Genomic DNA, 27,118 nt, shown 5'->3' with positions numbered 1-27,118 from the left:
GTTAGAGGAGAGAGGGGGTGTATTGGGGGACAAAAGAGTCAGTGAGGGGCAGAGTTCAAAAGGGAGACAGCTCTGGGGAAAAAGCTGTTCCTCAGTCTGCTGGTTTTTGTCCAGGGGATCCAAAAACACCTGCCGGATGGCAGGGGAGAAAACAGTCTGTGAGCAGGGTGAAAGGTGTCCTTAAGAATACTGCGTGCTCGGCGCAGAAAGTGTTTCTTCTGGATGTCCTCTATGGCTGGCAGTGTGGTCCCTGTGATGCGTTGGGCAGTTTTCACCACCCGCTGCAGTGCCTTACGCTCAGCAACAGAGCAGCTTCCAAACCAGACTGTGAGGCAGTTGGTCAGGATGCTTTCTATTGTGCAGCAGTAGAAGTTCACCAAGACGGCTGATGAGAGCTGTTTCTTCTTAAGTTGCCTTAAAAAAAATAGGCGCTGGTGAGCCTTCTTGACCCGGCTGGAGGTGTTGGTGGACCAGGAAAGGTACTTTGAGATTTGGGTCCCCAGGAATGTGAAGGATGAGACAGGCTCAACGGCCGTCACATTGATGTGGATTAGAAACTAAACCAAATTCTGTATTTAGCATTTACCAAATCCACGCATTTAGCATTAATTTACATAAATAGATTTATTCATTTTCCTCCGGCTTTGTCCCATTGTTCATCAGGGGTGGCCACAGCAGAATGAACCGCAAACTTATCCAGCATATGTTTTACACAGCAGATGCCCTTCCAGCTGCAACCCAGTACTGGAAAACACCCATACACACTCATTCACACACAAACACACACACACACACACACAGCCAATTTAGTTTTTTCAATTCAACTAGCGCATGTCTTTGGACTGTGGGGGCAACCGGAGCACTCAGAGGAAACCCACGCCAACATGGGAGAACATGCAAACTCCACACAGAAATGCCAACTGACCCAGATGAGGCTCGAACCAATGAACTTCTTGCTGTGAGGCGACATTTTATTTCACCATACTAGATATGGTTTACTGTAAATGATAGGTCTGTTGTCATTCTATTCCAGGAAGATTAATGGAAAATGTCTGAAATGTATGAGCAATTTTAAAACCAGTATATTTATTGTCATTCTCTCAATGTTGACATTCTTGGGATGCCAACAACTGATGTGCTGATGTGCTAACAATACAACATCAACAACAACAAAAAAGTATTAACCAAGAAGTAGGCTAGTCACCGTTATATATACACCGAATAATATAACACCATCAAGCAGTGCTAAACCCTCCTCTACCTCCTCTACCCCCATGCCATTGACATTCTCTGTTTCCACAATTAGTTTTCATGAAGGCGTTGTTTACACATTCAAAAACCCAGCTCAAAAGAGCTACTGTCTGTAACCTCAACATTCAACTTAACACATTAAAATGGAGAGCAGTCTCAACAGGGAATCGCTGAAACCATTTGAAGACGATAATAGCATGGAAGAGAGAGGCCATCTTGATGAAGCTGTCATTTCTTCTGTTCTGGAAACAGCTGGAGATGAAGATTCCCCACAACTGCCGAAAATAAGCTCCAAGTTACTGAGAATGCTGGAAAAAGCGACAAACTGGCACCCTCCACTCATACAAATGCAGGACAGCGATGTAGTGTTCGATGAAAACGATGAGGCTGTCAGTGAAGCACCAAGAACAAAAAGCGTAAGTGACACTGCACTCTCAAAAATAAAGGTACATGAGCTGTCACTGGGGTGGCACCTTTTCAAAAGATACACATTTGTACCTTAAAGGCCCATATTAATACCTCAAGGGTACATATTAGTACCTAAAAAATACAAAAGTGTTCCTCCTAAAATTTTAGGTACTAATATATACTTTTGAGGTACCAATATGGTTCCTTTAAGTCCAAATGTGTACCTTTTGAAAAGGTACAACCCCAGTGACAGATCGTGTACCTTTATTTCTGAGAGTGTGGGGCTGATTAAAGCTTTAGTTCAGCTAATAAAGAAAATTCTGTCAAATTAATTTTGAATTTGTTCCAAACCTGTTTGTGTTTGTTTCCTTTTAAAGAAAAAGGAAGATATTCTGAAGAATGTTGTAAACCAGCATCCATTGACTTCCATAGTATTTGCTTGACATCAATGGTTGCTTTTCTGCAACATTGTTCAGAAAATATTATGTTTTGTGTTTAATAGGAAAATGATTTCCTATTGAACTATCTCTTTGTATTTTCAATGGATGTTAAAGTATGTGCATGGAGTTCTGATTTTACTTTTAAGAAAATACAATAATAACTACCAAAATACAATAAACTTATACTTAAATTCTTCCGTGCCAACATATAAATGCATCCAAGTTTCTGTTTCAAACCTGGACTGCAACACAACTGTAAAGGGAGGTTGATGCATCTGAATGCTGATGTTCAATACCATAATTTTGTCTTGAACAAGGCACTTGATCCCATATTTATTTAATAAATTATTCAGTCAGAAAAATCATGTCAAAAATCCAGTTCAATGCCAGTTTAGAAGAGCTTAAATGTTTGTTCTGATCATTGAAGTGATAAAGTCAAACCTTAAAAATGGAGATCTATGTCTGAGAGTTATTTGGTTTCCTTAAAACCATTTAGTCCTAAATCAAGGTGCTAGATTCCATGCTGCTTCAATGGGAATGTTCTTAAAGTGTACAGAACTGACGATGTTCTGATTATTATGAACTTTGGAATGAATTAAATGTCCGCGGCAGCTGAAGTCAAGCTTTGGAATGGAACAACCGTAAATCTGAAAGTTGTTAAAGTGATGGTTCAATCGAAAATATCCTCAGCATTTACTCACACTTAAGTGGTTCTAAACGTTTATGGATTTCTTCCTTCTGTTAAACACAAAACAAGGTATTCTGAAGAGACCTGTTAGAAACAGAACTGTTCTTTCTCTGTTTTATACTGGACTTGGAGTGGGTTCAATGTTTGTTTTGGTCAATGGAGTGCGTAGAAGTGCTGACGTCAAAACTTAAAAAGGAGACCAATGAATCTGCAGGTTGTAAAGGTCTACTACCATTTTGCCCTTGACCAAGGCGTTTGATTTCAGGTTGCTTTAATGGAAATGTTGGTTTAATATCAGACCAGACAAGTTCCAATTTTATCTAGATTCAGAAAGAGAGTTAAAGGGATTGTGTGCTCAGTAGTTTAGAATCACTTAGATGTAAGTAAATGATGAGGAAATTAAAATTTTTGGGTGAACTATCCTTTTAAGGGCTAAGTGGTTAGCACGGTTGCCTCACAGTAAGCAGGTTGCTGGTTTGAGTCCTGGCTGGACCGGGAGGCTTTTCTGTGTGGAATTCATTCTCCCTGTGTTTGCTTGAGTTTCCTCCAGGTTCTCCGATTTACCAAAGACATGTGCTATAACTGAATTGAGTAAACTAAATTGGCTGTAGTGTGTGAATGGGAGAGTTAATGTTCATGTAATGTTCAGTTTCCCAGAACTGACTGAAATGATGTGAGTATGGTTAAGTATTGCTACAAATACTCAAAATTGGTCCTCTAGTATTGACCCATCCAAGTAGGAGTGGGCAGAGGGCAATCGGAAATCAAACCTGTGACCTTTGGATTACACTACAGTACCTGACAAAAGTCTTGTCGTCGATCCCAGTTGTAAGAGCAACAAATAATAACTTGACTTCTTGTTGATCATTTGGAAAAGTGGCAGGGGGAAGATTTTTCAGGTGAATCATCTGTTAAACTGCACCTCAGTCATCACAAATACTGCAGAAGACCTATTGAAACCTGCATGGACCCACAATTCACATAGAAATAAGTCAAGTTTGGTGTAGGAAAAATCATGGTTTGGGGTTACATTCTGCATATGGGCATGCGAAAGAGTGGATGGCAACATTAACAGCCTGAGGTATCAAAACATTTGTGCCGCCCATTACATTTCAAACTACAGGAGAAGGCAAACTCTTCAGCAGGATAGTACTTCTTCTCATACTTCAGCCTCCACATCAAAGTTCCTAAAGGAAAGAAAATCAAGGTGCGCATGATGGGCCTACCCAGTCACCAGACATGAACATTATTAAGCATCTCTAGGGTAAGATGAAGGAGGAGGCATTGAAGATGAATACAAATAATCTTGATAAACTCCGGGAGTCCTGCAAGAACATTTTCTTGATGACTTTATTAATACATTATTTGAGCCATTGCAGAGATGTGTGCAGTCCTCCAAGCTCATGGCAGTTATATATAATATCCATTCTTTTGGTGACACTTTATTTTGATGGTCCATTTGAGTATTAGTAGACTGTCTGCCTAATATATGCTGATACTGCTCCTTCAACTGATATTTACCTGACTATAAGAAACTTTGCAAGTACATGTCAACTTACACTAACCATAACCTTAACCCCTACCTTACACTCTACTTATACCCTAATGTGAATTAGTTGGCATGTAGATGCAATGTAACTTAAATTTAACAAACGAACCATCAAAATAAAGTGTGACCATTCTTTTTCCACTGCACCATGACTTTATGTTCTGTACTGTACATTATTTCTGTTAAGTGACAAGACTTTTGTCTAAGCAAAGACCTTCCTGTCCAAACCTTGACAAGATAATTATTTTTGTTCCTAAAACTTGTATAGGCAACAAGACTTTTGTCAGGTAGCGTACAAGTCCAACTTTCAAACCATGAGGCCACAACTGCCCCTATAGGGTTGTACTTTCAGATCTGTGTTGCGGCAGGAAAGGTATCTTCCAGTAAAACAATAGGCAATTAATTTTACTGCAGCAACCCCTGATAAAGCAAGGACCAAGCAAAAGGAAAGTGAGTGAGGAACCTTTTAAGATCTGAGATGAACTTGAAAAACTAAAAATAGAAGTGCTAAATTCATCCTTTGGAAAGACGGCTCATGAATCTGAGTGTCACCTCCATTTTGTACTTGAAAACTTGACCCTAGGTTACACCAAGGTTAATGTGAGAAGCGAACTGATTGTGTAACTACATGAGGGAGTGGGTAAATATCAAGGTATAGGTAACCTAAATATGCTGGGCTTTAACACATTAAATGTTTTAAGCACTGAAATCAACAGCCATTGAGTTTTCTTAACCCATAAACAGATGACCCCAAGGTGCAGTAAGGAAGCAGTTTCTGTGACAATCAAACGGTCAGTATACAGAAAGAGTATAGAGTAAATACAGTTTCTTCTCACGTGAAATAATGGTAGATATTTGTAGTAAATACTATAGTGTTTTTGAACCATACTATAGTAAAGTGTATTATATCAGCCTGATCTCGGAAATGTAAATATTTTACATATTGTCAGAAACGTGGCTAATTCATACAAACTACTATTTCATTCATGTGAAAAAGTATAATTTTTAAAAGGTGGTGTGTCCCAAAACCCCAACCCTAAACCCACTCCTCATTGGTGGATGAGCAAGTCATCCTAAAATGTACAAATTAGATTGCACAAATTAATAAAAATTAGCCACTATATAAAAAGTTGCTGTGAGATTGTGTTGATATTACTTTATATTTATTAGTTCTTACAACCCGGTTAATAATACTAAACATCATATTGTAATATTGACTAATAAACTGTAATAAAAACTGTAGTAAGCATATTTTTACTAAAGTCAACTGAGGTGTGGTGTAGTATAATATTCCTAACTGTAGAACAAATAGCACAATAGGAAAGTGCGAAATAGGAGAAATAGGAGACGGTTGCAACAGTGGGTGATTGCAGCAAGATTAATTCCTCCATTCAGGAATGAGCTATAGTGATGATATTCATACATATTCTCAGTTATACCTTCCTTTAATCTGAGAAAAATCCGCCATATGTGATCATTCCTTCAGTATAAAACTCATTTTTGTTTGGTATATATATATTTTCTTAACGTTCAGAGCATTAAAGCAGAGCATCAAGCATTAAAGCAATTGTATCTCTTAAGCAAAGCCAGTTTAATCAGGGTTGACAGAGCTGGGACAGTTATAATATACAAAATGTATTTAAGAGCTTGCCATGTAAACAATGTACACTTAAAATTTTATTATGGTGTCAATGTAATTTAATTTGAAAAAAGAAAAAGAATTCTTTAATGAATTAATTCATTTTAAAGTTCAAAGAAGTACTTTAGTTAATGGTTCAGTCTAAATTTTCTGTAAAAACAAAACAATTGTTCAGTTTTTTTAGGCCTGATATTTGATTGTTGCTTGTTATTTTAATAGTGCGTATTTATGGCCAATTTAACACATTTAACAATTAACCAATTTACATTTAATCTGTTTAAAAAAAAAAAAAGAAGTAAAATCCAACTGATGTTTTAGAATTTCTTTTATTATGACATTTTGATGAATGTTGCAGCATTTGACTTGGTCTAAATTAAATTTAAATTCTGCATATATTATCATATGTACACATATAATAGCAATGTCGGTGGGTGCCCAATAAATGTGGGTTTATTATAATAAATTTGAGGTATTTACAAAAAGCTGTCTCCGAGAACCTGAAGGAAAGGCAAAAAGTGTTGCAACTGTCCCCACTCTCGAAAGGGGTCTGGATGCAAACCTGGTGCTGTGCAATCTGAACTACATCCAATGCTTTTTAGTGGGCTCACCTAACCCTACCCATCACATTGACATCACTCACTCCATTTGAGTGCATTGTGTCTGACATAGCATCGCTGAGTGATGCAATCTCAGCTTGCATCGTTAAGGCTGCATCCAGATACTATTGCCACTCTCCCCTAATTTGTTTATATGACTAACTAAAGCATTGCCACAGCCTAGCAAACAACTTTGACTTTACTAAACGTCTAATAAACATCTAAACAGACAGCTTGGCTAAAACAAGGCTAAACTTGGGCTGTCAGTGAAAATCTCATAAACAAATAGCTCAAAGTGGTCAAATACATTAGACAGACTTTATATGTGTAGTCATTCATTTCTGTTTACAGTTTTGGCCTATTCTATTCTATTAGATTATCACTGACCGCCCAAATTTAGCCTTGTTTTAGCCAAGACGATATGTTTAGATGTCTATTAGACATATATTAGACATCTTTTAAAAACAAAATAAATGCTTGCTGGAAACAGATACACAACTGAAATACTTTACTATAGTATGGTTTAAAAACAGCATAATATTTCATGTAGCGTTAGTGTTATTGTTAGCCTTAATTATGAAAGCCGCTGAGTTTCTTCTTTCCCTCCCTTTTGTCCTTGAACGAGGTACTTGACTCCAGGTTCCTCAAAGGGGACAGTCCCTTTAGTTAACGAACAGTAAGTCATTTTGGATAAAACATGCCTGCTAAATGATGCATAACTGAATAACCAGTTCTTGATCATCATTAACAGCCCTGAACAGAAACATTGGCTGAACACAGATCAGTGCACTTACAATTGCACGGTAGCAGCTAAGTGGCACTAAGCCACAATTAATAAATGACTTGTGGGAACTTTTGTGACCTCACAGACTTTAATCATTGTCGAATCACGTCACATGAAAGAGACTTTTGAGTTTCTTGTGAAGCTTTCGCTCTCACAGTGTAGGATTTCATCTGACAGTGGACCCATGCTTCTCCAGCCTGCTCAGTTCACGTTATGGCACAACAATTACTGTTGTGGTTCAGCCTTTAAATGCTGATGAGGGAGCTATCCGACGCATTTCTCAAGTGGATCAAACACCATGAGGAAAGTCTACAGCCTGGTTAGTCTAACTAAAAACAGGGAACCTAAAGATGCTGTGTTATCTCTTAACATCAAGGTATTTAAAATCTCTTAAGGTAGAAGTTGCAGTTTATATGTTTGCTTTATTTTAAAGCGGAGGTTCTCTTTCTTGTGGTATGTTTGTATGTGTGTGTGTGTTGTTTAATTATTTTATATTATTAACTTGCTAATATGGTTGAGCAGTTTCAGAACTAACAAACTAATAGATAAAAAAATCCTCATGTTTCATTTCAAGCGTACCTTTATTAATTTATTTGACTTGGTGTACGAGTTAGTGAGCTATTAATAGTTACTGTACAACCAGTCTCTTAGATCTTATGAGCAGTAACAGGTCAAACACTATTTTAATATTCTTTCATTATTTAGTATAAGTTTTCTGCTATTCTGGAAAATTGCTTTAGGCTTTTATCTATTTGTTTCATTTGCCCTGCATTTAAATTTATACATATTTAAATTGCAGTCTCATGTCACAAGTTATTTAATGTTTTACTTGTTTTCAACTAGCAGTTTTTAAATGAAAGTTGTTAAATAAATAGTTGAATAGTTCAGCCAAAACTCAAAATTCTGTTATCATTTACTCACCCTTCACTTGTAACAAATCAATATATTTTTTTTCCATTGAAAACTAAAGAAGATATTTTGAAAAATGTTGGAAACCTGTTGCCATTGACTTTTTCTTCATTGAGTTTCCTACTATGGAAGTCAACTGTATTTAACATTATTCAAAATACATAATTTTATGTTCAACATAAGAAAACTCATAAAGGTTTGGAACTATTTGAGGGTAAGTAAATAGTGAGTAAACTTAAATTTTTAGATGAACTATCCTTATAATCCAACATCGTATTTTGAGTGTAAATAAAAAGTAGAAAATTATCCTGAAAAGCGTAAATATTTTTGAAGTCTACATAATAATGTTTAATTTTAATACTACAAACAAATTATATGAATATATCTTCTGTATTTTCAAATATATTGAATATAAAACGTATACAAATAAATATTTCATTCATCAATTTCTCCTCAGCAAATCGAGTATCCTGAGCAAACACGGGAATTTGACAATCGACTAACAAAGACGGGTCGCCGGTCCTTGTCGCACTCTCTTTCTCATTCCTCTACAGACAGCAACAGCTCAGGTAGATGCCCAGCAAATTCTATCACCCTTTTGAAGATAAACACTACAATTTTAAGTTTGGAGTTGTTGTTTTTTTCATGCTTTTTTTAAGAAAATTATTCTTTTTATAAAGGCGGCATTTATTAAATGTAAAAAAAATGATAAATTGTTAAATATTTATTTATTAAATATAGTCACTATTGCTTTTATTACTATTAATAATAATAATAATAATAATAATAATAATAATAATAATAATAATAATCCCAGAGATGGGTTGCGGCTGGAAGGGCATCTTACTGACGCCAAAACTTTCGACCGGTAGTGTAATATTTCCAGATTGATTTTAGTTTTCTTTATCATTTAATTTCTCATTTTTCAGGAGGTTCAGATGCAGAAGACCCAGAAGACGAGGTTTCTCCTCGAGACAAGCAAAGGATGAACTCAAAAGGGAACAAGGACTTCTGCATTAAAAACATCAAGCTGGCAGATTTTGGCCGTCGACAGATAGAGCTTGCTGAGGATGGTACACAAGCAGAATATTTTAATACATACAGTGCTCAGCATATATAAGTACACCCCTTACAAATCTATCTTCTAAATTCTAATTTTTAATAGGAAGCTATACAATATTATATTTGTGCATATACTGAACATTTGATTAATCAGTATTGAAGCCAAATCTGGAGCTTATCTAACCAAATAGGTTACGATAACGGTCCAAAAACTAGTACACCGATTATATGTTATAGAAAAATATTAAATACAAACTTTAAAAAGAGGAAAAATCAAAACAGTGGAAAAATGTTGAAATAAAAAAAATTGCAATATTTTGCTTGAATTTAATTGTATTATCTTTCAATTTCTAAATATTTTTAGTAATTAAAATATAATTTTAATAAATACATATGTTTAATAAATCTGTTTTATTGAAATGCACCAAAATATATTCACTGGGAAATAGATAAAAATAATCATTTTTAAAATGGGGTGTACTTAATTATGCTGAGCACTGTATAAGCAAGACATATGAATTTATTATGTGACTGAAAGAAATGTAATGTTATGTAATGTGTGTACCTTTATTTGATGAAGAGATGACTGCACTAATGGCGTTAAGAAAAGCTGCCCAGGGTGAGAAACCATTGGCAGGGGCTAAAATAGTAGGATGTACCCACGTCACGGCCCAGACAGCTGTAAGTATCATCTGTTATCCCTTCACTAGATGTGTAACTGCATTGTGTTGATAGATAGAAAAAGTCCTGTAAAAACAAAACCTGTTTTACAAGGTCAAAGAAACATGAAACCCCAACCTAAACCCTCATCAGCACCCATACATTACCCCTACTTTAGGTGATTACACAACATAAATGTACTTAACTTTATAATAAGTAATAACAGTAAACATTTAACTAAACATACTGTATTATTCAAGTTTAAGTATAGGGTCAGTAACATTTGTGAAATAAATGAAGATTTGGATTTAACAAGGACCCTTTAAATTGATCTCTTTGTAAAAAAAATGATTAGAAAAGATCATGGGAAAAGATTTTGGCATTCAAATTACCAATGAGGATTGAAAAAAGTGTAGCAAGGTCATAAATACATGTTCTATTAACTCAAAGCACAGACTACTCCAATATAAAGTAGTACATGTCTACTCTGAGGCTTATTCTTGTAAACCCACCCCTGATCCAGCAATTACTGTTTTTGGTTGGTCTAAATCACTTCGTGGGTTCAGTCATCAAATTAAAAAAGCTGTCCAATATGGAATGGTGATAGCTAAAATAATTATTCTTTGTCTACAAGGCAACAAAACCACTTTTTAAATTCTGGCTTTGAGAATTTTCTAGAACTTTACACTTAGAGAGACTTCCACAATCTTTCTGATAACATCGACGCCACCTGGAAACACTTTTTTAATTATCTGTCAAACATCAAGGATAAAACTTTAAAGTTCCAACCCTGTCATCGTCTGCAAGATCCCAATACTGCCTGTTTCCACTGGCCTAGATACAGTATACATGCATTATATTGTTGCCCCATGTATACTGGAGAAACTGATGTAATGATGGTTTTAAAATATTTTTTTTCTGTCTTATTTCGTTTTTGTTTGTTTGTTTTGATTGCATTTCTTTTCTGTTTTTATAATTGATGTTGCTTTTTTATTGCTCTGTGTTGCTTTAAGGTCAAAATAAAAATATAATATTCCATATAAAAAAAGATTAAAAAAAAGAGTAAACTATTACCTTAAAAGCAACAAGTTGACTTTAATTTAAAAGGTGAGTAAACCGTAACTTGGAACTGTTAAGTTGACTTAACGTAATTATTATAGTTATGCATATAGGTCATTTACTTAATAATTCTAAGGCAATCAGTTTACTAATTTAAAGTAAAATCAAGTAAAAAAAACAACAAAAAAAAGCTTTTTTGTCAACAAAAACGGCAGTGTGGAGCGCCTCGTGTTTTTGGAATGTAAATGCAAGTTTAGTGTGATCGGCCCCTTACATGCTATTTCAGACTGAATATTCAGAGTAGCATGGTAAACAATATAGGGAGCGCCTCACAGGTTGTCATTGTTCAACAATTAGCTAATGTGAATATGAAACCAACTACACCTCAGTAAAGCAGGCTAGGCGGAATAGCACTATTTACTTATGTTTTGTAGTTAAACTTAACAAAAATCTACATTATCGATACTGTAAAAGGCTAGGTGCACTATGAAATTGTACATTTAAATGAAAATAGTCAACCTTTCGCCGGAAGGTTTCAGTGGCTGAATAACACTTTTGTGCATATAACCTATTCGTAAAACAACACAATCTGCATCAGCTTTGTGTGACTAAAATAGTTTTAAAACAAAACATTCCCTGTCTAAAATAAATACTTCAGCCATGGTGTGGTCATGCAAAAGTAACTCCAATACTGATTCAAGATTTTAAAAAGTTTTGATTCAGCATTAGTTTTTACCACCCTCTCTCTCTTTTGTGTGCATGTGAGCACGTGTGTACGTGCAAATGGTGGATCTGTCTGTTGTCGACTGCGCAGATTTATACATTTTTATCTGTTGACAGACAATTTGGGCTACTTATCAGAATTATGAGAATTATCGACCAGACAAATTTTAGTTGGATGAACTTTTTTTAGTCTTTTGCCTCACCCAGAATCTAAAAACACAAATAAACACATTCAGATCATTTACTTCAATCATTACTATTGGAATGTGAAGAGACTTTTAACCAGCACAGCAAAAAAATGTTTCTAATGATAGTCACCTACTGCACCTTTAAAGAAACATTGGTCAAAATAGAATATTAGGAAGCTTCACGTGAAATGTACAGAGAACATTCTGAAAACCAAACACTGTTTACTCCTTCGGGTGAGGCTTGTTATATTTTGAAACAATAGTTCACTGTTTACTGTCACTGTCAGAGACTTTTTCCAATGTAAGGAGGACATTTGAGGATTTACTTTTAAAAGAAACTCTATTGCTACACTATTCATCAAGTTTCTTTCACAGTTCGTTGACTGTAGTGTAAATATCTTTGATTGCAAAAGCTTTCGATCAGATTAGCCGTTTGATTTATTCTGCTGAATGTCAAGATACTTTAAAGATCCTAATTTCAGAGCTGATAGACCATTGAATTACTGATTGCATTATCTCTTGAATTTGTCTTTTGTAGATGGCCAATCTTTTTGAGTGACATTGTGAAGATAATATTATTGCAAAGTAATATTCTGGAAATAACAGATTTTTTTAAGTTTCTCCTTATTAAAACTTAGGACTCTGGTTAGACTTTAATGGTATAAATTCATGATTTAACACTTGACTGGGGATCGAAATGATAGTCCTTGCCAGACTTGTGATGCTCTTGTAATACGAACTGTCATATAATTCCGAAAGAGGCTTTCCTATTGTCTTTGAACAGATTTTAATCTGGTTTATCAACTTTGTTTTTAGACTCACAGACAAACTCATATACCATACAGAATTACAATACTGCAGAACACTCATAAGTACAGACATAAAAAAAAATGTTCAAGAATCTTTTTCGATGCTCCAAAACGATTCAAGACGATGCAAAAAATAGATTATTTGTTTAATCTTGTTGCACACACATTATCAATATGACCTTTCTATGAAACCATGCTGTCTATTATTGCACCCAAATATTTATATTTGTCTACCTCTCTGATGTTACCTGTCTGATGTTTACATGATGTATAACTACAGGGTTTGTAGATACATCAGATGTTGTGGACCTGAACACGACTTCCTCTGCTTTTACTAGGTTAATCACAAGAGCATTTTTGCCACACCCCTCCACAAAATTATTCACACCTTGCTGATGCAATCCCGTAACTTCTACCTTACTCAGTAAAGTTATTAATAGTGTATCATCTGCATACTTTAAGATTAATTGATTAGATCTGTCTGCACGGCAGTCGTTTGTGTGCACAATGAAAAGCATAGCAGAACATACTCAAACTTGAGTGCTCCAGCATTTGTTTATTGCCACTGACATAGATGTGTTCGGTTTAAAACATACCCCCTAATCTGATCATTTACTTACAACTTAATAAGTTTAGATACTAGAATATCTGCACTGATTGTATTGAGTGATAAGAGAAAATCTAGAAAAAGAGCCCTTACACAAGTATTTGGTATCTCTGAATGTTTAGAAACAACGTGCACCACAGCATCCTCCATACTACAGCCTTGCCTATAAGCAAATTAACACGGAATAAGTTTTTGCTTTATAGTGCTTGCTTACCAGATGTTTAAGTAGAATTATCTCTAAGCATTCCATAATCACAGAAGGAAGAGCTTCAGGTCTATAGTTCTAAATGTCTGCTTGTCTATACATTTCTGAAAAATTGATTGCCACAATGGTGCTAACTGATAGGCACAACTTTTCAGGATACAAGGATTACATACTGTCGTTTTTCTCACATTTGTGGACTGAAACATTTTTCGGTAACACTTTACAATAAGGTTCATTAGTTAATGCATTTACTAACATGAACTAATCATGAACAACACATGTACAGCATTTATTAACCATAGTTAAACATTTACTAATTATTAACATCCAAGTCCGTGCTTGTTAACATTAGTTAATGCACCATGAGTTAACATGAACTAACAATGAAGTACTGTATTTTCATTAACTAACGTTAACTAACATGAACAGTAATTATTACTGTAATTGCATTAATTAACATTAACTAATGAACCTTATTGTAAAGTGTGACCTATTTTTTAACTTCATCAACATCAATAATAATCTTTTCTGAAAAGGAGGGAACAACTGTGCAAAGTAAATGATTATAATTAACACCGTTATCATTCATCTCAAATCTTGAACAATAACTGCGTAATTTATTAGCATAACTAATCTGATTATCTGTTATGATTGCTTTGTTAATCATGTCATTGTCTTTAAAATATTCCACACCTTATTATTATTATTAAACAAATACAAATTAGTTGCTAACTACTTCACAATACTATCGGTGGATTTGCTCTTCAGTTTAGACTTTCAGCAGTGAAAATTAAACCACTGTGAACTGAACTAAACTGAACTTCAGCTCTGAAAACTGACTGACAAATGTTCAATTCACTAGCACTTCAATGTTAAGCTGCTTTGACACAATCTAAATTGTATAGAAATAAACATGAATTGAATTGAATATTACTCATTTTGTGTCGCCACTAAAAGGTATGTATTCACAACAAACAAACAAGATGTAGGTTGATGATGGCGTGCCGTGACTCAGACTTTGAAAAATAGATTCAATTATTTATTTATTTTCCTCAACAGGTGCTGTTTGAGACTCTGTCGGGGTTAGGGGCTCAGTGCCGGTGGGCAGCCTGCAATATTTACTCTACTCAGAATGAAGTGGCAGCAGCTTTAGCAGAGCGAGGTAAAAAAATAAATAAATGTTACTCTAATTGTTATATAATAATTTATAGGTCAGATTCAGATTGATTCAAACCCATTTAGAAGAATATAGAGATACAATACAAGAAAATATATGCAAATAACATATATGACATACAAGTTATCACACATAGAAAATATGTCATGTATACAACATGTATTTCAAAATATTGCAAAAATGGCCACCTAAAAATATTTTTACAACCATTGATAAGTCACAAATGTAATTCATATTTCTATTTTTTATAAATGAAAGTAAGAGATATTGATTCACAATTTATTATTATTATTTTTTCAGTACATTAAAATATTTTTATAAACTATTGTTTTTAATTAATATTATACAAGTAAAATAGTTTAATGTTTAATTGAGGTTTGGTGAACATTAAATGTTTTTGTTTGTTTTACAAGCACATTTTTTTTTTACCTTTTTCTAATTTGTCTTGTTCTTTGCTCTTCATGACAGACTTTCCAGTGTTTGCATGGAAAGGAGAGTCCGAAGATGACTTCTGGTGGTGTATTGATCGTTGTGTAAATGTTGAGGGCTGGGAGCCAAACATGGTACTTTCAAGAATCAGGGGTGTCCTCTTGTCTCTTTGAACCTGTAAACAGAAGTTTGTTTAATGGCATTTTGTGCATTTGTAGATCCTTGATGATGGAGGAGACATGACACACTGGATATACAAGAAATATCCACACATCTTCAAGAAAGTCAAGGGCATTGTTGAAGAAAGCATCACAGGCATTCACAGGTTGAGTCGTCTCTATAATCCTTGCCATATTTTGGTTAAAAATGAGACAAACTTTTTCATAAAAAGTTTTTCCTGAACGGTTGGAATAGACCATATCAATGTGGTCACGTCAATGGCCCATGAACATTTCCTGCTTGTTATCAAACTATTTCATAACTATAACAAGGGGCAATTCAATCAAAATGTAATGTTTAAACAGTTATCATAACATTATTTATCAATACGTGACTCTATTTGGATTCTCAAAAACAACAGAAATTAAAAATGTACAACAGGAAATACATTGGGACCATTGTTTTTGTTTACATCCCTCAAAATGGTCGGAATATATTATACTTTTTATTTATTTGTTATAATATTTACAGGTGAAAATCTTTATATTTACTGTATATTGTTTACATGATAATACAATATTAGTTTTTTTTTTTATAATATTCAGCTAAAAAGAATAGAATAAATGAAAGCTGCTGGAATATGAGTTGTTGGAAAGTATGTATAAGGTGGCATTTATAAGTTCTGTGTTAAAGCTTATAATACTGCAACACCAACACCAAATAATTTCATTTCAAACAACAAAATTATTAGTTATGAGGAAAATTCTAAATTTTATATTTCTAAGTTAAATCCACTGTTGGACGTTGTTGCCACACTTCAACATTTCATGAAGTACCTTAAAAAAGATTTTTTCCATTTTTTTTTTTTTTTTACAGCACTTCAAGTTAAGCCATTTTAAGAAAAGGAAAACAGTCAAATATTTTTATATAGATTTATCATAATGCATTTGGTAGAGGGATATGTGACTCTTTTTAGATTCTCGGAAGCTATAGACATTAAAAAAATATATTAGGACCACTGTTTTTGTTTACATCCCTCAAAATGGTCTATAGATAATTTGACTGCATTGAAACTAGGGCGTTTGCGTGATGAAATGTTATATTCTTTTATACTACATATATTAGGCTTCATCACCTCTCCAAAGCTGGAAAGTTATGTGTACCAGCCATAAATGTGAATGACTCTGTCACCAAACAGAAGTTTGACAACTTGTACTGCTGCAGGGAGTCCATTTTGGATAGGTAGGATGATACTAGTACTGTATGTGTCCCTAAGTTAATACCAATTTTAAAAACACAACCTACATTCAGTGTCATTCCTGTTCCCTCAGCCTTAAAAAGACTGCTGACATCATGTTTGGAGGAAAACAAGTGGTTGTGTGTGGATACGGAGAAGTAAGTTAATTAATTTTGGTTTCTACTGTCAACAACATGCCACCTGAGAACAATGTACGTCACTGCATTAGCTTAGCATAAGCCTTTGTTTTTTTGTGCGTAAATGTAAATATTGGTGCCCACAGGTGGGAAAAGGCTGTTCTGCTGCTCTGAAAGCAATGGGATCTATTGTGTATGTCACTGAAATTGACCCCATATGTGCTCTGCAAGCATGGTAAGGCAATAGAGCTCTACTGAAAGTTAGCATAATGTTAAATCAGCATCACACATAACACTGCGTTATATTTTGACTAGCATGGATGGCTTTCGATTGACCAAACTTAGTGATGTTGTTAGACAAGTGGACATGGTCATCACCTGTACAGGCGAGTAGTAAATAAAACACACTATACTATTAATCACACTTTGTTATTTACGTTGACAACTTAATTTTAAACAGGTAACAAAAACGTTGTTGTGCGGGAACACATGGATGTAATGAAGAATGGCTGTGTTGTCTGCAATATGGGGCGCTCCAATACAGAAATCAATGTTGTAAGTGGCTTTGTAACCTACAGATATTGACAACAACTGATTGTCATTAAACAGCTTGTGGTTTTGGGAATTCTAGACTACATTTTGTATTCTCAGAGTGCTCTGAAAACTCCTGACTTAACATGGCAGCATGTAAGAGCACAAGTGGATCACATTATCTGGCCTGATGGAAAGAGAATAATTCTTCTGGCAGAGGTGAGAGAAATCAGTAGTAGTATCAAAATAGTACTGAGTGTGCGAATTTTGATTAGAAATTTAATTAGCTAGTGCAGGAACATAACTAGAAGAATATCCATAACACAAGTGTCATTAAAACTAGAGTCATCATTTAGTCACATTGGTGTTGTTCCAATGCTGTATGCATTTCTTTGGTTTTCATATCACAAAAGGAGAAATGAAAGATAATGTCCTTCTCATGATTATGCTTTGAATAGGGAATCATATAGTGAAACCATCCAACATAGGCTTAAAAAATGGGTCCCTCTTTATATTATGTGTCCCTAACTACTATGTACTTACATCAAAAAAATAAATACAATGTACTTACTGTGTTTATAATGTATTTGAGAACACGTGTGGTGCTTTTGAGTTGGGATATAGGTTGGGTTATGGATAGGTTTGGTGGCTTGGGTAGGTTTAAGGGTGGGTTAAGGTGTAAGGGATGGTCAAGAGTGTATTAACAAATGTAATTACAAAAGTTAATTACAGATGTAAATACATACATGTATTTAATCAAGTAAAAGTACTCAGTAAATACATGTATTTACACAATAAGTACACTGTAACAAACTATTAATTCCTATGTAAGTACATATTAGTTAAGGCCACTTAATATAAAGTAGGCCCAAAAAAATGAAACGATCAAACAATCGTTTGATTTGTTACATATTATAGTAAGGCTTTCTGGGTGTGATATCAAATAACCCTAAAAGGGGTCATGAAAATTTATATATTAGAAAAAAAGTTACTAAAAATGCTTTTTTGTGTGTAAAAGGCTTTAACTTGCAAAAAAAGATGGTCAGAGATTCGGAGTGATTTTGTTACATCACATATAAATGTCAATTTTCTCACAGCTGATTGGTCTGATTGATTTGGTTTTGCAATCTCTAATCTAGAATAAAAGTCAGAGTCTGAAGCAACCAAGCAGGAGCATGCATAACACAAGTTACAGTGGCAATGAAACATAATAAAAAACAATCCAACTTCATGCAGTGGTGGAAAGAGTACTAAAAAAATCATATTTAAGTAAAAGTACCATTACTTGCCTAAAAATGTATGGTGCGAGTAAAAATATCTGTTGTAAATATATTAAGTATGAGTAAAAAGACCTTTCAAAAGTACTCAAGAGTAGTGAGTATTACACTGTGAATAACTGATGAATTTACATTTTACATTTACATTATATTTACATTTGTGAATGTGTGTAAACGTAACATTCTGTAGTGCATTTAGTTATTGTTCAGCAATCACACAATGTCATAAGACATTAATATTAGGTTAGATTTAGATTGTGATATCAGGTGACCAAAATTCAATGTCTACCCAGCGTCCAAGGATAATGTTATTTTGACACCCAATAACGATGTCAAATGACGATAATATTTAGTAGATTTAATTTGTGTTAGAAAGTGACCAAAACTCAACATCGAGCCAACATCTTCAACCAAGATCCTATTGACGTCAAATACTGAGAGTTATTCATTAGGTATGGCAACCAAAATCCAACATCTGATAGACGTCATATTGGTAACACCCACACAATATCAAGCTGTAACATTATTTGATGTTGATATTTGATGGACTGTAGATTGGATGTTGGACATAGACGTCACCTGATGTTGAGTTTTGACGTCAACCTGATTTTCATTTTCAAACAAAATGCAACGCCCCCACGACGTTGGGGTACATCGTCAATCTAACATTATGTTGACACCCTGTGCCTGCTGGGCCATTTCGGTTATCATTCAGTAAACATCCGTCAACTTCTCATCAGTGGCATGCATCTAAGCAGTCTCTTGGTCATTGCGTGTAAAGATTTTACCCATCTTTTTTGACACTTAATGCTTCTAAACAGTTTGCTGCAATTATAAATGGCACATGTCTTGGACAGAAATGGAAGGACTGATTTTTCTAATCCCCATAGATAAGAAAAAACAAAGTAGTGACTGCAGGTTGAAAGAAAGTAGTGGAGTTAAGTACCAATATAGCACTAAAAATGTACTTAAAGGAAAGTAAAAGTACACATTTTTAAAACTACTTAGTAAATTAGAATTTCTGAGAAAAACTACTCGATTACAGTAATTTGAGTATTTGTAATTTGTTAATTTACACTATTGCCTTCATGAGCCCAAAAACTCAGAGTTTGGTAAAAACTAAACCCGAGCTTACCTGGGTGAACATGCCTCTGGAAAACAGTCCTGTTTGAATGGCTAAAATGGATGTAAACTTCATCTTATACCTTTTTTTATAATGAACTGGAAAACCAATATGAAACACATGCAAATATCTACACACAGAAAACTCCATCACCGGTTGATGCATTTTTTATTATTATTATTTTTTAATGACATTAAAGCATTTACTATGCACTGTTTGAGATTTTAGTCATAGCAGTTGAGATACTACAATACAAAAAACAACAACTTAAGCAAATATTTCGAATTCTGGCATGTACTGACTTGCCACAGCCAAACATGCTAGGTGGGTTGATAGAGTGAGTTAATAAGGCTGGGTTAATAAGGCTGGTTTTATGTTTTTCAATAATACACTATCTATTCAATTCCTACATTTAAAGAGTAAAGACCATATTACTGTATAACTTAGTCAAGTCCATGAAGTTAGTCTGGCAGAAATTATTACATTTATCTGACCACAGGAGTTCAAGCTCAGTAAAGAAAGTACATTGTTTATGCAGCTACGCACAAAAAATAACAATCAAGATCAAGATTTTTGAATACATTAGATTTAGCTTTGTTTTTCACCAAATCCTATAATTTACACTCGGACGGTTTGGAAAATATGGTATGTATAGTTGTGAGAAATATCTTTGATTGTTTTTACTTCTTCAAAAAAGCAATTTATGCTAATAAAGTCATTAAATGAGCCAGAACAAACTAATTTAGATTTATAAATGTCTCATTTTTCTGGCCATACGCATTGGAAAAATAACAGCGTGACTACATAATGTCTGATGCATAATTACATATATGTATTTTTAAACTATCCCTTAAAAACAATATGATAACAAATACCAATATGCAATATCAAGCAGCAGGCTGTTTTGTACATCTAAAAGAACTGGAAATGAATGACCTCAAAATCCTCAAAAAAAAAAAAAAGGCTGTGTTTGCTCCTACAACATTTAGGAGAATGTGAATAACGCTCATACGTCAAGACAGACATGTTCGTAGAACAACAAAGGATCTAGAAATGTGTTTTACCTGAGTAAACCAATTTTAGGCTATAATATACAAGCTTATTGGTCATCGAGGTTAATGAAAATGTAACCGTTTTACTCCATTTGATTCCAGGGCCGTGTCCTTAATTTAAGTTCCTCCACTGTGCCCATATACGTTCTTTCCATCACAGCCACAACACAGGTATGAACTCATGCATGAATCTAATTGAGTTGTTTTAGGTAGTTACCCTAAAGGCTGAAGTTCTTCACTATTACTTTGCCTAAACATCAAAGACTTTTAAACATTTAGTAAAACACAATGGAAATGGAAAACACGACAGCCTCAAGCTATTGTTGGGTTGTGTGTATACTGGCTGTCTATTCAAATTCATTTGAGTGCTTCATTTTCTGCATTTTTTCTTGATAGGCTTTGGCATTGATTGAGCTCTTCAATGCTCCTGAGGGCCGTTACAAGCAAGATGTCTACCTTCTTCCCAAGAAACTGGGTAAGAATCAAAATCAGGGTTTCTCCACTAAACCAAAACCTAATTACCCGACTTTTACCTGATTTTAATGACTAAATAACTTAATTTCCATGACTTTTAATAAACATAAAAACAGACAGCTGCTATATCCCTCCAAAAAATCTGGATCACTGAATTTAAAACACTTTGATTGACATTCTTCTTTTGTATCAGTGGGTGAAAGCCCTGCACATTAGTGATGATCTCTTGGTAACACTTTATTTTGATACCGCTCCTTCAACAGAAGTTTAACTGACTATATAAACTTTGCAAGTACATATCAACTTACACTAACCATAACCCTAACCCCAACCTAACAGTCTACTTATAATCTAATGAGAATTAGTTGGCATGTACAGTAGATTCAATGCAACTTAAATTCAACAAACGAACCATCAAAATAAAGTGTCACCAATATTTCCCACATTAGCATAAACAGCCCTGAGTGGGAAGCAGCTGTTTGCCATTACTGTTTTAAATGTCAGGAAAATATCAGTGACTAAGAGTTTTAGGATGCACAAATGAACACCGAAGCCTCCATATACTGTCTTGTTCTGAGACATTTCTTTTTACATTTTCAGATTATTACACAGATAATGTTAGTCCTGTTTTGAATTTGCTGCTATGGTGATGCAGATGGTTGTAGCTCCACCCTCTTTTGAAAAGAGCTCATTTGAATTTAAAGCAGCCACCTCCAAAATGCCAAAATTTGACCAAAGCATAAATGTGTCACGATTACCAGCGATCATATTCCATAAGATTGCTGGACTGCACTGACAATAACCATGGACTACAAATCCGCCATTTATGGACTACATTTTCATACATGCACTCCGGTGACACTCACACATGCTTCCTCATCTAGACTGATTACTCGCACCACCTGAGGATTGTCAGAGACTGATTGCACACACTATTTAAGCCACACACTCACCTATTCTCTTTGCTGAGTCTTGTTCACTGTAAGTAGCACTACAACGCGTTTTCCTTGTCTTGTTTACCCGTGTTTAGACCTAGCCTTGATTTCTTGTTCTCCCTGCCTGGCGCCTGCCTTTTGACCTCTCGCCTGTTACTGATTACGATTCTGGACTGCCTACACATCCCCGTTTGCACCTGTATTGACCATTGCTTGCCTGACCACAAATAAACCTGCATTTGGATCTTACCTCACTTGTATATGTCACTCCCAGTGGTTACAAAAAGAGGCAGTTTTAAGGAGATATAAAAGATTATTTGTGAGGTAGTTTTCCACATACACATTCATTTCAGATACTTATTTTACATATTGTAAAAAAAGGAATAATAGGTCTGATTTAATGCAAAATTATGCAAATGGAACAAAATTTTGTGAAGCTTGTTGTTTTTTAATTGATGCAAATAACATTTGGTCATCCAAGACTCTTCAAATATGCCATCTGCACTGTAAATAACATGATATTCGCTTACAGAAAGTTTTAGTTGGTTTTATATGGTTAAAAGGTAAACAGTTTCTCTCTTTGTTTCTCTCAGTGTTCCCTTTAAATAAATGACAGAGACCAATTGTTCTTGAAGTAAAAAAAAAATGATGAATTAGGGTGTGAATTCGTGTATATTTTTATACTTTGAGAAAATCAACAGCAGAAAATTCATTATTGATTTGTGGCTGTAATAATATAAAGAAAATTAATATAATGTAAGATAAAGAAATAAGGGAGAAGCAAAATAAGTAAAAAAAAATACCTGATATTCCTTGACTTTGGCAAAACTTATAAAAAATTGCCTGACTTTTTTATTTGGAATCGACTTTCCAGGATATTTCAGATATGTCTTACCCCGTGTCATGTCAAAATTCAATGTTGTTCATCCATATTTAGCTAAATACTGAATCACATTTAAATGATAATGACATCACAAACTGATTTAAGACTTTGTCTTCCAGACGAGTATGTTGCAAGTTTGCACCTTCAGACCTTTGATGCTCATCTGACTGAACTCACAGATGATCAAGCCAAATACATGGGCTTGAGCAAAAACGGCCCCTTCAAACCAAATTACTACAGGTGATAAAAGCACATGCAGTTGATCTTATATTATAGCATTTTTATATGAATGTGAAACAACCTGCTTTGTGTTTTCTGTTTTTAGGTATTAGGATCGTGGAGAAGTCTCAGTGTAACCCATCATCAGATTTAAGTGTTTTTTAAAGCTACTAAAAATAGATTTGACTTGGCAAAGAATTCATGCATCCTGCTCTTCACCAATACATGAAATTGGCTTGAACAATAATGCAGCGGGCAACGCAGTGGCGCAGTAGGTAGTGCTGTCGCCTCACAGTAAGAAGGTTGCTGGGTTGCTGGTTTGAGCCTCGGCTGAGTTGGCGTTTCTGTGTGGAGTTTGCATGTTCTCTCTGCGTTCGCGTGGGTTTCCTCCGGGTGCTCTGGTTTCCCTGACAGTCCAAAGACATGCGGTACAGGTGAATTGGGTTGGCTAAGTTGTCCATAGTGTATGAGTGTATGTGTGAATGAGTGTGTGTGGATGTTTCCCAGAGATGTGTTGCGGCTGGAAGGGCATCAGCTGCATAAAAACGTGCTGGATAAGTTGCCGGTTCATTCCGCTGAGGTGACCCCAGAATAATAAAGGGACTAAGCCGAGAAGAAAATTAATTAATAATGCAGTGAGTACTTTGATGTCAAAACATCACACTGACATTTGTTGAAAAACATGATGGAAGCTATTGAAGTGCTGTTAAATTTTTTTTGAAAAATAAAAAAGATTTTTAAGCTACTTTTAAGGTATCCTCTGGCAACAACGTGCAATAGTGAATCTAATTTAAATATTTCTAGTTTAGAATTTTCCTTATAATTAATAATTTAGTTGCTTGTCTTGATTTAATTGGTGTTGCAGTGCTAAATAAACTGTAACACAGAACTTGTAAACAACACTTTATACACACTTTCCAACAACTGATATTCCAACAGCTTTCATTTATTCCATTCTTTTTTGCTGAATATTATTGAAAACAAACATTACATTGTCTTATCATGTATACAATATACAGTAAATATACGTATTTTCTCCAGTAAATATATTGTAACTACATAAATATATAATTATAATGTAACAATGTTTATTATACTATATACTATACTACAATTGTCTTATATGCCTCTGAGCTAACTTACCCGAACTGTCTCCATCACTGCTCTTATCTAATGTCTATACATCATTCTCATGGTCACTAAAACCCATCGCATCCTCATTTTTATCTGTAGTGAGAGCCAGTTCTGTCCTTTTCTTCTTTCACTTACCATTGAACATGGTGGTGCTCGCTAATACACTGTTCCCTGTACACTGTAAAACCCAACAGTCAACTTTATCAAATGAAATGAGTGTAGTTAACTCAAAATTTACTGAAAGTTAATTCTACTCATTTGAAAAGAGTTTTAAACTCAGTGTTGAAGATAATAAGTTAATTACATACCTCATTACTTGAAGTAAGTTAAATGGAGTAAGTTCACTTTACTCATATAGATTAGTTTTTTTTTTTAACTCAAACGGTTTGAGATGTCTTAACTTATTGGGTTTTACAGTACTCAGTTGGTTTGAGTTCTCTTCATTTATTGGGTTTTACTGTGCTCAAACTGTTTCATTTACTCAAATGGAGAAGGTTCACAGTACTCAGAACTTGTTTTTGAACTTTTATGGTTTGTTGCAATCGGTTTCCTCAAACAGTTTGAGTTACCTTAACTTTTTTGGGTTTTACAGTGTATTTATATCTAATCAAAAGTATTGCCATTAAAATGTGATTTTATCCATAATTCAAATGCCATATTACTAATCAACATTATACTACTAGCATTCATGTTGTTATTGTTACAACTTAAAAGATCACAGCTGACCTTGCTAGCTAAGTTATTGCAATATTGCACTTTCCACTATTTGACATTCCACTAATGAAAACTCATTCATTTTCTTTTTGGCTTAGTCCCCTTTATTAATCTGGGGTCACCACAGCGGAATGAACCGTCAACTTATCCAGCACTTATTTATGCAGCGGATGCCCTCCCATCTCTGGGAAACATCCACACACATACACTCATTCACACACACACACTCATAAACTACAGACAATTTAGCTTTCCCAATTCACCTGTACCGCATGTCTTTGGACTGTGGGGGAAACCGGAGCACCCGGAAGAAACCCACGCGAACGCTGGGAGAACATACAACTCCACACAGAAACGCCAACTGACCCAGCCAAGGTTCGAACCTGCGACCCAGCGACCTCTTTGCTAAATTGCCATTTAGCAATTTAGCATTTGATGGATTTTTTAAAAACTCACTTGATAAAAACTTTTGAGTGGTGAACATGTCATCATAACTTACTGGAGGTGATGTTTCCCATTTTTTGTGACATGATTTGTCAGAAATCTCTCCACAGAAAAACATTGCATGTTATGTGACTTAACCAAAGCACATTATTGGCTACACTAAGGTTTCCTCTTTCCAACAAAAATATTATAAAGTTGGTCTTAAAGAAACAGTGGCAGTGAAATGAACAATTATCATGTTGCCATATGACAACACCATGCGCTACGGGTTAAACTATCTGAGCGCTTCAATTCCAAATTCACACTGCTTTTTGGTATCCATACTATGCATGAAAGCTACCTTGATGTCAAAACTACATCAAATTGACATCTAACACTGGCCTCAAAAACACAGCAAAAATCGATTACAGGACAGTGATGTAATTGATTTTTGATGTGTGGGTTGAGGACCATTTTGAAACAAAACCGCACTTGCGTAAACATCTTACTTTGCTTTTAGTTTATTGTTTAATGCTTTAAAAATGGAGTGTGATGTCTTGATTGTGTGATTTTGGTCTGTGGGGGTTTAGGTGGGATTTTAATACTGCATCTTCCACTCATGATCACTACTGTGTACATTTATGCTCAAAATCTAAAGGATTTTACCAGCCAGACTGGAACATTTTACCTTCACCTGTCTACCATAGAAGAAAGTGGAAACACTTCATTTTTGTTGTCTGGGTTGTGTATGAATAAAAATGGAAGTACCGGCTTGATGTTTGTGTGTACAACATACAACTAGCCTACTACATTACTTCATTCTCTAATAAATTACTGTATCTACTACAGTCAACATAACATAGCACAGAACATTATTTCCAAGACACTAAAGTAGAATATTGAGGGGCTGGAAACAAAAAAAGTTTTACAAAAAGCAGGTTTTTTATTTTTATTTTGTGGCTGAACCCTTCAAACTGACGTTAACAGAGAATGACCACCAGTCCAAACAAGTAAATGGACAGACTTTTTTTTTTCAGTGCATTAACTTGCACTTGCACTTGAATTAATCATTAAACCCATTCATAAATAATAACTACAGTATCTATTTTACAGAGACGATCCTCTAGCCTTCATAAAAATTCCTCAGTGTTCCTCTAGATGGAGGCAAAGTTGAAACACAAGGAGGAAGTGAGTTTGGCTTTGGACAAACAGGGCAAATAAAAACAGGCATGTTTCCTTGCATGACCTTTGCTTTCTTACAGCTGTACTTTAGCTTTAAAGAGAAGTTTTTTCCATTCCGCTGTTCCTGTAAAGAAAGCTTCCTGTTCTGTTACAAAGTAAAAGTCTCTTTCAAATTAAATGGAAAGGAAATGCTTTAATAAATGGTCAAAAATATGTTTGGTGACTTAAGAGAAAATGCATCTAACTAAAAAATGTGTGATTTCATTTAAAATGTTCAGAACAAAATCTTTATTGTTTCAAATTAATTTAGTTATGATAGCTGAATCACAAATATCACTACAAAATGACTAAACTGGATCTAAATCTACATCTCTAATACTATTAACATTACTATTAATATTCATTCATTCATTTTCCTCCGGCTTGGTCCCTTATTTATTAGGGGTCACTACAGC

The 27,118-nt window shown here is 34.7% G+C and overlaps 1 protein-coding gene across 21 annotated transcripts; it reads left to right on the top strand.

Annotated features, from left to right (window-relative positions):
* Nucleotides 1–1,361: 1,361 nt before the first annotated feature.
* Nucleotides 1,362–26,253, top strand: ahcyl2a (adenosylhomocysteinase like 2a). 21 transcript variants are annotated; one of them, XR_012399988.1, is made up of 18 exons: nt 7,509–7,674; nt 8,722–8,833; nt 9,194–9,337; nt 9,907–10,007; nt 14,637–14,739; nt 15,223–15,317; nt 15,402–15,508; nt 16,468–16,584; nt 16,674–16,737; nt 16,863–16,951; nt 17,032–17,102; nt 17,177–17,271; nt 17,368–17,466; nt 20,802–20,870; nt 21,096–21,174; nt 23,111–23,231; nt 23,317–23,435; nt 25,407–26,253. XR_012399988.1 is itself a non-coding variant. In XM_073942344.1 (17 exons), the coding sequence occupies exons 1-17, from the start codon at nt 1,395–1,397 to the stop codon at nt 23,321–23,323; spliced, it is 1,746 nt and encodes a 581-aa protein (XP_073798445.1). In that variant the 5' UTR covers nt 1,363–1,394; the 3' UTR covers nt 23,324–26,253.
* Nucleotides 26,254–27,118: the final 865 nt, after the last annotated feature.

The sequence above is a fragment of the Danio rerio genome, chromosome 25 (genome assembly GCF_049306965.1).
Source record: "Danio rerio strain Tuebingen ecotype United States chromosome 25, GRCz12tu, whole genome shotgun sequence".
Classification (NCBI taxonomy): domain Eukaryota; kingdom Metazoa; phylum Chordata; class Actinopteri; order Cypriniformes; family Danionidae; genus Danio; species Danio rerio.
The sequence above is the reverse complement of the archived record's forward strand: the minus strand, read 5'-3'. Positions and strand labels throughout refer to the sequence as shown.